This window comes from Scophthalmus maximus, chromosome 19, assembly GCF_022379125.1.
Source record: "Scophthalmus maximus strain ysfricsl-2021 chromosome 19, ASM2237912v1, whole genome shotgun sequence".
Classification (NCBI taxonomy): Eukaryota; Metazoa; Chordata; class Actinopteri; order Pleuronectiformes; family Scophthalmidae; genus Scophthalmus; species Scophthalmus maximus.
The window spans coordinates 16,375,663-16,384,948 of record NC_061533.1 but is presented as its reverse complement, the minus strand read 5'-3'; the positions used below and the strand labels follow the sequence as shown (position 1 = coordinate 16,384,948).

General features: G+C 44.2%; 1 protein-coding gene across 1 annotated transcript; it reads right to left on the bottom strand.

Annotated features, from left to right (window-relative positions):
* Nucleotides 1-87: 87 nt before the first annotated feature.
* On the bottom strand, nt 88-8,602 carry fam219ab (family with sequence similarity 219 member Ab). Its single transcript, XM_035640111.2, has 6 exons — nt 8,252-8,602; nt 6,359-6,458; nt 4,719-4,824; nt 4,159-4,239; nt 3,998-4,052; nt 88-1,139 (listed from the first exon to the last, which is right to left on the bottom strand). The coding sequence occupies exons 1-6, from the start codon at nt 8,585-8,587 to the stop codon at nt 981-983; spliced, it is 837 nt and encodes a 278-aa protein (XP_035496004.1). The 5' UTR covers nt 8,588-8,602; the 3' UTR covers nt 88-980.
* Nucleotides 8,603-9,286: the final 684 nt, after the last annotated feature.

The following is a 9,286-nucleotide window of genomic DNA, read 5'->3' as shown; positions in this document are numbered from 1 at the left end:
CGTAATCTTCCCTTTTGATACAGTTCATTTTAGATAAGACACTGTCAGGAAAAAGAAAACAGATATGTGCCCCCCCCCCCCCCCCCCCCCCCCCCAAAATAAACACACAAAAGTGCAAATTCAAAACCAAAACAAACCAAGCTTGTGCCTCAACAGTAGCATGTGAGTGCGCCAAAGAAATTGGACAAAAATCATGTGCAAGGAGCTACTTACGTGTCATTTTCATTTCAATTATTCAGTGAGGTGCACTTCATGCTGTTTGTTCCTCAGCCATTAATGTTTACATGTTCGTCCCTAAACTCTGGAATGAAACATCTCAAGCCAGCAGGGCAAAGAAAGCAAACATTTTGAAGGTGATGTGTTCAAGTGCAATGACTGTACAGTACAATGAATAGGGTACCAAATATTCTCTATTTGGGGTAAGTCTGCAGTCCACACCTCTCAAATATCTCCACGCCAACACATACAATCATACTGATCCCAAAGGTTTAAAAAAGTAAGCATTTTAATAAAAACAAAACAAAAATTAGAAAAATGCAAAAATGCAACCTAGAATTCAGGTAAGCAGAACGGCTGAGTTAGGAGTTATGATAATATCTCATATTCTTCAGGGAAATTGAAATCACTTTGCAGCATCAATTTACCCTTTGTCTTCTGTCAAGTTACATCGTGTTCACCAGGAGAAGGGCTCTCAAACATTAGTGCACGTCCTACCATAGGAGGAAACCACCACTTTTAAATACATTTTCATTATCTTGACACATGTTCCTTCTCCTAGAGTTTAAACCAAAGTTTATGTATATATATTAATTGTATTATTTGTCATTGTCATTATCATCATAGCACTTAACTGTCATTACAATATTCTACCAATGCGTCACTGTCTTCGCTCTGGCGGTGAAGTAAACTCACAGCAGATGAAGACCAGGGGTTATGTTGTGTGGAACAGGTTCGGGGGGCAGAGGGTCAGAGGGGCGGGGTTACTGTATTTGACAGGTGGTGGAGGTGGTTGCCTGGCAGCACATGCAGGTAGGGTTGACTGATTTGGGCGGAATCAGGTCCAGGTCCTCGTCATCCGGGATCTCGTCGAGGCGGTAGCCATCTTTCAGCAGCTGGATGTTCAGATCCTGATTGATTTGCTGGAGAGCGGAGGACAGACAAGATAGGTCACAGCAAAGTCTCCCAACTAGGGCTGCAAGTAACGGTTATTTTCATAATCGAGTCATCTGTCGATTATTTTCTCGATTAATTGTTAGTTGTTTGGCACATAAAATGTCATAAAATTGTGAAAAATGACGATCGTGTTTCCCAAAACCTCAAGATGATGTTTTGTTTTGTCCACACACCAAATATATTTAATTCACTGTCATAGTGGAGCCAAGAAAACAGAAAAGATTCACATTTAAGAAGAACTTTGTTTCCAATAAAAACTACTTGAACCGATTAATCGATTACTAATCGATTAATGGATTAACTGTTGCAGCTCTACTCCCAGCCGCTGGGCTGGGGACCAGCAGCGGGGCAAAAGAGCATTTGATCCTGGTCCATGAGGCATGAACAGAAAAGAAGGCCATCAAATATGTCGATCAGGGGCTACATGCTCTGCAAATGGTGTGTGAGGTTCAGTCATCTGACCCGAACCATGTCAAAGTCTACACATTTTGTTTAAACTTGGTTTTGGTCCAGGCTCGGTTATTAAGAAATTTCTCTGTGTCCATTTGTGTCATGTGTTGCAAGTAGATCGTCCACAATGCCCAGAGAGGGAAGTTAACACAGTGCATACTGATGCTGACATGCTGTAGCTGTAACACCTCTTAAAGTCACTAGTCATTGTGTTATATGTTGTTTGTTTTACTCGTTTTACTTCATTTATTTAAGTTCATAACCAACAATTTGCTGTGTTTGCAGAGAGTAACGGGACAGCTATTTGCACGGCTGGAACCTGGGAGTTTCCATTATTTGAGTATCTTTGTTGAAGGTATGGGAGGAAAAAAGAGAAAAAAAAAGCCTATTGGGTGTATTTCAATCTCATATAAGATGCGAGGTAAATGCTTTTTTCTGTTCATAATAGATTCCTCGCCTCATCGGCTGGTCGACAACAACAATAATAAAAAAAATTCCGCAAAACAAACCAGGAGGACGGGCAGGTATATGAAGGTCTGCTGATTGTAATGAGATGCCTTCGATGTTGATGGTGTCCTTTGACTTTATCAGATTAAGACAACGTACAGTGTTTTAATATTAAACACGTTCTGTGCAACAATGGTAGAGTGAGTTGTGGCACGTTCACAGATAGCTGTAAGGATCGTCACTTGGAACTTTTGTCATCATGACCACGTCAAAATCCTAGCATTTAGCTTTATAGGTAATAATCTCTACAGCACAATATCAACCTCGAAATCACCCCGTCCTCTCTCACCCCAGCCAAGGTCAAGCGAGTCAGTTATCCCTCTCAAACCATGTTGCATCTGAGAAAACATCCAGCCTCACCTGACTCACGCATGACGCTCAACTCTCGGTACAGGCCATGATTTTCTCTCATGCCTGACTAACACAGTGCCCTTCTCGCGGCCCTCCCTTCCAGCACCCCTACAGATTGTTCTAGAGTGCGGCGGCGTGTCTGGTCGTCCATCATCCTGAAAGGGCACCTGTCACTCTGCAGCTCATCAACTTCCACCGGCGACCCATGGCCGCCCAAATCAAATTCAAGTCACAAATGCATGTCCGCAGACGTCCAGCACAGAGCGTCCTCTGGGTCTGCTCCCATTAAATGAATCAGTCGTACGGGCATACGCTTCTTTTCACGGGCCACTGCGCTCCTCCAAGCAATGTTGTCTGACGCTGCCATCCCTACACACAAGGCAGCCTGAGTCCAGGCTGATCTCGTTGGTGCTTCCCCGGCGGTTGGTTAGCGCTGTCAGAGGAAGGTCGTCCCTCTCTACCTTCAACAGCCTCATCTCTTCCGAGAGCACCCCCTTTCCTGACACCTACCCTAACACACCTCACTCGCACTTAGTGGGCAAGTTAAGTGTGCTTGCTACGGTGTTGGTGTGGGGGGGGGGGGGGGGGGGGGGCAGCCACCGCTCAACTAGATCCGGTCTGTTTGCTGTCCTGGTTCCACAATGGTGGAACGAGCTGCAGAAACCATTCCAACTTTCCGCTGCAGACTGAAAACTAACCTGTTCTGCCTGCACCTTAGTCCTTGATTCATAAAAAAAAGCACTTGATGCCGTTATTTGATAAATGTTAATGTACTCGCAATGATTCTTGCAATTTTAGGAGTAATATCTTGATGGTTGAATGCACTGATTGTAAGTTGCCATGAATGTAATATCATGTTAATGTTCTTTCCCTGAACTCCTACACTTTGTCTCATTGAACAGATTTAGTACTCCGTGCTTACTCCCAGGTCTCTAACTCTACTGAAGCTGGAGTATTCTTCCTCAGCGCGAAGACGCTTTGGACAAAAGCATCTGCCAAATGAGTAAATGTAGATAAACAACCACCACGATTCCCCAAAGTACAACTCTCAACATTGCTGTTGTTGGCATGTGCAAAGAAAGAAAGAAAGAGAACGGCTAAAATGGGTAACAATTGCTGTGTATTACTGTAGATGATTATTTTTAACTTAAGATCTGAACATTTGTCAGCTTGTAAATATAACCTACAATTTATCCTCAAGCCTGTCCCTGGCAGTGCCAGGAAACTGATGTGGGGAGCTGGGAATGGGAATTCCTCTGGGTAATAAATACGACAGCGTGTCTGCGAGCAGACACCCAAAGATGACATTTCATTTTGTTTCCTGCATTGTGCAGGATCCCAAAAGAATAAACAATGGACAAGCAGGATGGATGAAAATGGCCCTGCTCAAAGACTGGATAACAAAGATCCTGACTCTTGGCGGGAGGAAGACGGCGGAGGGTGGTGCATGAGAGAGTAAATGTGAGGCAAGCAAGCAGGGTGCTCCGATATCTGCTCCGTCGCACAGCAAACTCACCTCGGCAGAGGAATATCCTGAAGATGAGTATCTAGACATGTCAAAATCATCGTCACTGCAAGGGAAAAACACAAGTTAGCATTTCATGTGTGTGTCTATGTCTTTGGGGACAAAGGGTATATTTATTTATATTCATGTGTGTGTTTTGCGTGGGTGTTCACCTGTCTGTGTCTAGGGCCACCAGGGGCTTCTCATCTGGGCTCTGGTCTAAAGAGGAATAGCCTTTATTTGGCACCACCAACCTGTGGGGAGGGAACGGAGGGAGGGGGGAAGAGAGAAAGAGAGAGAGGGGTGGGGGGAGGAGGGAACATAGATCCACACACAGGAAGAGGTGTTGAAAGAAAAGCAAGGCGGTGCCTGGAGACGACCTCACCACTGAACTGACGCGTGAACTATTCTTTGGACAAACCCCTGAATCAATAAAACTATTTTACTGACAGAGACGAGTAATGGGCATGAGAATAAAATCCATTCATTCAGGCCTATTAAAACGTTATTTGGATTTTGCCGGATGACAAATTTATTGACACAAAATTTCATTCTGACGTTTTTTGCGTGTGGCAGGTTATCAGCAGCTGACCACATCATCATCGAGATGAACAAAGACGCATCACAAAAACCTAAATCAATTTTAATATCCGCAATCTTTTAGACAGACGCCGTCATCCGGCCCCGTCTCATTTTCTTCCATTAACTGAAGACCACAGCGCTCGCTTCTTACCGTGTTCTGGCCATGACGTTGTTCTTCTTGGGCTGCTGGTTCACCGGACTACCGACGGTGTTGCCATTCTTCAACGAGCCCTTCCTAGCAAGCTCTCGCTGTTTCTCTGCACAAGACACACAAACACACAGAAACGCACACATCAGTTCAGCTTGAAATGACAAAACAACAACAATGCAAAAGTTGATGGAATAGATTTTGAACGTTAAAAAATTCAGCATGGAGTTGCCGAGAGACGTATATACATATTTGGGATGAGGATAGCGTTTTAATTTACACAGACACTCATCAGGAAGTGTAATGATCAGCGGAAGGAACTGAGTTTATTTAAATTTTCTCTTTGAGAGGACTATGGCATTCTTTTTCTCTCTGAACACGACATCAGAGAGGATCAGTTCCTGTCTAAGGCCAATACAGCGGGCAGTGTTTGAGGTGATTCAAATCCTGAAACACAACAGAATCCTGATGTGACATCAAACACTGTCACCTCCCTTCTCTCACTTGTCCAAAACAGAAAATGTAATGCGTTGCAAACGGTCGTGGAGAGCAGGGCCGGCACTAGAAAATGTTGTTGTTAATTTATATGATGCCACCAGTTAATCGCCTTACACTTTTAACCCAGTGGTGTGTTTTAAAAGGCCATTAAATGTACATTTCCATGTCAAGGTCACGAAGGCAACGAGGCTAGAATAATAAGCATGAATAAGCTCAGAATGTGTTTTGAAGATAAAAAAGACGAGGAACAACCAGTGAGATTAACCATGACAACATACAGTACAACTGTCGTCGTCTTTGGGGCGTCACCTTCTACATGCAGGATGAGGGAAGACGTTGTACTGCACATGCAGGCGCTGGAGTTACATTTCATATAAGATCCCTTTTTCCACATTTGTCACTCAACAGTTGACTTGTTTTGAACGTTGTTGGTTCTCAAAGGCTTTGGCTTTTACAGGAGGAGTAAAAAATAAATACAAATTAAGAAGTGCCGCTGCAAAAACCACTGGACTCTGTCCAGGGTGCTGAAATGAAAGTTGGAGGGGGCCGACTTTCATAAACCAGAGAGACGCACTTTCCAAACATAAACCAGGCCTGAGTGGCTCATATTTTTGTTCCATGCCTATCCATGAGACAAACAATGACATGGATTTGAGCTGAAACCTAAAAGTATTTTAATTGATTAGCTGATAAAAAAAAGGGATTCACAACAACTTTGATAATAGAATCTTTGTTGTGGTTACTTCGTGCAAAACTTCCAATCATTTGCATGTTCCAGCTTCTGAACTGGTTTCTTTTTAATATGAGTAGTTGGTTGACTGATCAATTACTTTACGTTTAAAAAAAAACAATCAACATACTAATTGATAATGAAAATACATTGATGATGAATTATCATTAATTGTAATAAATTATTGGATTTAATCTAATGGTAATCAAAACATCTGACCGTGATCTTGTGACCTTGTGATGGGTGTAGAGGTTTTATGAAAATGGATCGCCCACTAGTATATGTCTGCGCCACATCTGCACATAACTACTTCACCCTTTCAAGGATTTTGAGTTCACAGACGAATCCGGGAGACACTTGTTTCCCGCAACGACACAGACACTTACGGCCTACGAACACTGCAGCTCTCACTCACCTATTTTCATCTGCAGGGGTGAGGGCTTGTAGTTGATGGTGACAGGTTCCCCCTCTCTGGTGTCTGAGTCCGCCTCTGAGGCCGTGGACGACGCCGGGTCCTGGAGACAAATGGGAAGGCGGCGCAGACACAGAGAGATGAGCAGAAATGTGCATTACAGAGGGATCGATGAATAATTAATGTCTTTCTGTAATGCATAATAGAGCCTTCTATTCCCAGACAATGTGAATAAACAGTTCGTAAATAGATATGTGAGGAAGAGTCCCTCTCTATCTAATGAATGCTAGCATATGAAACATTATGTAGATAGCTTTAAAAAAGAAAAAGACAAAAGAAATGCGGGGCTCAACATACACATGCTTCTCGGGAACTGGATAACCAAGACCTTTTTAAAACCAACGAGGTCTTGTCAATGTTGCATCCCACTGATAATGCAGGAACTGAAACTGTGAATCAGAATAGCTCGTACACACTTTAAGGGCTGCGACTAACGATTATGTTCATTATCGAGTAATCTGTCCATTTTTTCTTTTTCCCATAAATCGCTTAGTTGTTTGGTCCATAAAATGTCATGAAATGGTGAGAAAAAGGTATTGTAGTTTTAGTTCCATCCACTCAGCAAAGATATTTAGTTCACTGTCGTAGAGGAGCAAAGAAACCCGGACAGTATTCACATTTAAGAAGCTGAAATCAGAGAATTTTTGACTTATTTTTTTCAGAAAAAAACTACATGAACCGATTCATCGCCTATCCAAACAGTTCTGCCATTAATTTAGCAGTCGATTACCAAAACGATTAATCGATTAACTGTGTGAGGATGGAGTGTGAGGATGGAGTATGAAGATGGAGTGTGAGGATGGAGTGATGGAGTGTGAGGATGGAGTGATGGAGTGTGAGGATGGAGTGTGAGGATGGAGTATGAAGATGGAGTGTGAGGATGGAGTGATGGAGTGTGAGGATGGAGTGATGGATTGTGAGGATGGAGTGTGAGGATGGAGTGATGGATTGTGAGGATGGAGTGTGAGGATGGAGTGATGGATTGTGAGGATGGAGTGTGAGGATGGAGTATGAAGATGGAGTGTGAGGATGGAGTGATGGAGTGTGAGGATGGAGTGATGGATTGTGAGGATGGAGTGTGAGGATGGAGTGATGGATTGTGAGGATGGAGTGTGAGGATGGAGTATGAAGATGGAGTGTGAGGATGGAGTGATGGAGTGTGAGGATGGAGTGATGGAGTGTGAGGATGGAGTGATGGATTGTGAGGATGGAGTGTGAGGATGGAGTGTGAGGATGGAGTGTGAGGTCGCCAGCAGACAGCAGGTTTAGTCCGACCAGCCGTGAGCAGCAGAGGCCGCCCTGCAGGCTGCAGGAACCCAGGGCCTCGTCGCCGGCCGAGTCATTTACACTGACTTGTTGTTGTTGTTGTTGTTGTTGTTGTCGTTGTTCCAATAACAAATGACGGCGCATGTTCGAGACGAGGAGCCGCTCATTAATCGCGATGAGGCCCCGCGGGGGGCGCGGGACCCCGGTACAACACGGAGGCTGGTGATGGGATGCTCGCTTCCGCCAGGCGTGACGGAGGCTGCTCACTACGCAGCAGCGCGGACGCTGCTTGTGTCCCACGGGGGGAACGAATTGTGGGCAAATAAATGATCCTCTGGTTTGACGCACGCGTCATTTTTTAAAAATGTTTTATTTAGTCCATTGATAGTCGGTGAAAAAAAACGAACAACTTCCCATATTAGTGCGTCGACCAATATTACGCATGGCAGGTCACAAGATTGAGCGCACGGAGCATCCCGGAGCGATGATGTCATTTGAAATAAGAAAAGACCCAAGAACAACACTGATGGATCAATCTCCGGCAGATTACGGCCGACACGTCCGACTCACCAGCGGCTGCATCTCCGCCTGCATCTCCGCCTCCTGCACGGCACTCGGCACTTGAAATCTGTCTATCTCTTCCATCATGGTGGCAGCGCGCCTCTCCTCCTCCCGTATCCTCGAATCTGCACGACGGGGACCGGACGAGCTGTGGGCGAGGGCGCGCAGAGAGCTCAGATGTGTGACCGTCCCTGTGGTTCTCCGGCGGCGAGCTTCATCCCAGCAGGCAGTGTGTCGACGGTGGTGTGACCGGTTGGGTGACGGTGACTCCGCCACCCACTTCCGGGTGGGGTGTCCCAATCTCGGGTCCGGGGACCCAGAAGGGGCCTTTTGACTCGCACGCATTAACACATCAAGCAAATGATAGCAAGATCCTCCATTCAGGACGGATAGTTTATCGTTTTTCATGTGAGATCTGCTGATTTCTGACCACTTTTAAAAGATCTTTGATATATGGAGATAATGTGGTTGGCACATTTCTTTGCCTCCTGCCCAGCACATGCAGGTCGTCATATTCATATGATCTTGGATTAAGGATACAGAAATATTTAAATGTAATGTTATCTATAATTTAATTTGGAGGGTCCAAATGACATGTCAAGTGTGTGTGTGTGTGTGTGTGTGTGTGTGTGTGTGTCCATGAAAACAATAGTGATTTTGAGGCTGTGATTATGTATGAATTCATGCAATATATGGACAAAAATTCGCAGGGATGGGATATGTGTGTGTGGGGGGGGGTGCACAGTATTTAATTATTCAATTAAACTATAATAACTTTAATCACATTGCCAGAGAGTCAGAGTTGCATTAAAGTCATTCAAAATTGATATTAGGGAGTGAACTGTGTGAGTGGACTGTGAACTCCACCAGAGGGAGCTCTTGCAACCAGGAGAGCTTTGGCTGTAATATATAATATTTAGATTTAGATTCAACATTTAGATTTAAAATTTTCATTGTTAGAAGCTGTGGTTCCTTATTGTGCATATAAAACTGAGAAAATCTAATCTCTAACTATTTAGGCTTTAAATGATTTGTTATGAATTT

Excerpts from the sequence above, each read along its gene's own strand:
- fam219ab (XM_035640111.2), bottom strand. The coding sequence starts at position 8,587 with ATGCGTGCGAGTCAAAAGGCCCCTTCTGGGTCCCCGGACCCGAGATTG. Across the intron at positions 6,459-8,251 it reads AGGCGGAGATGCAGCCGCTG|GACCCGGCGTCGTCCACGGC; the intron begins GTGAGTCGGACG and ends ATTTGTCTCCAG. Across the intron at positions 1,140-3,997 it reads CAGGATATTCCTCTGCCGAG|CAAATCAATCAGGATCTGAA; the intron begins GTGAGTTTGCTG and ends TCCGCTCTCCAG.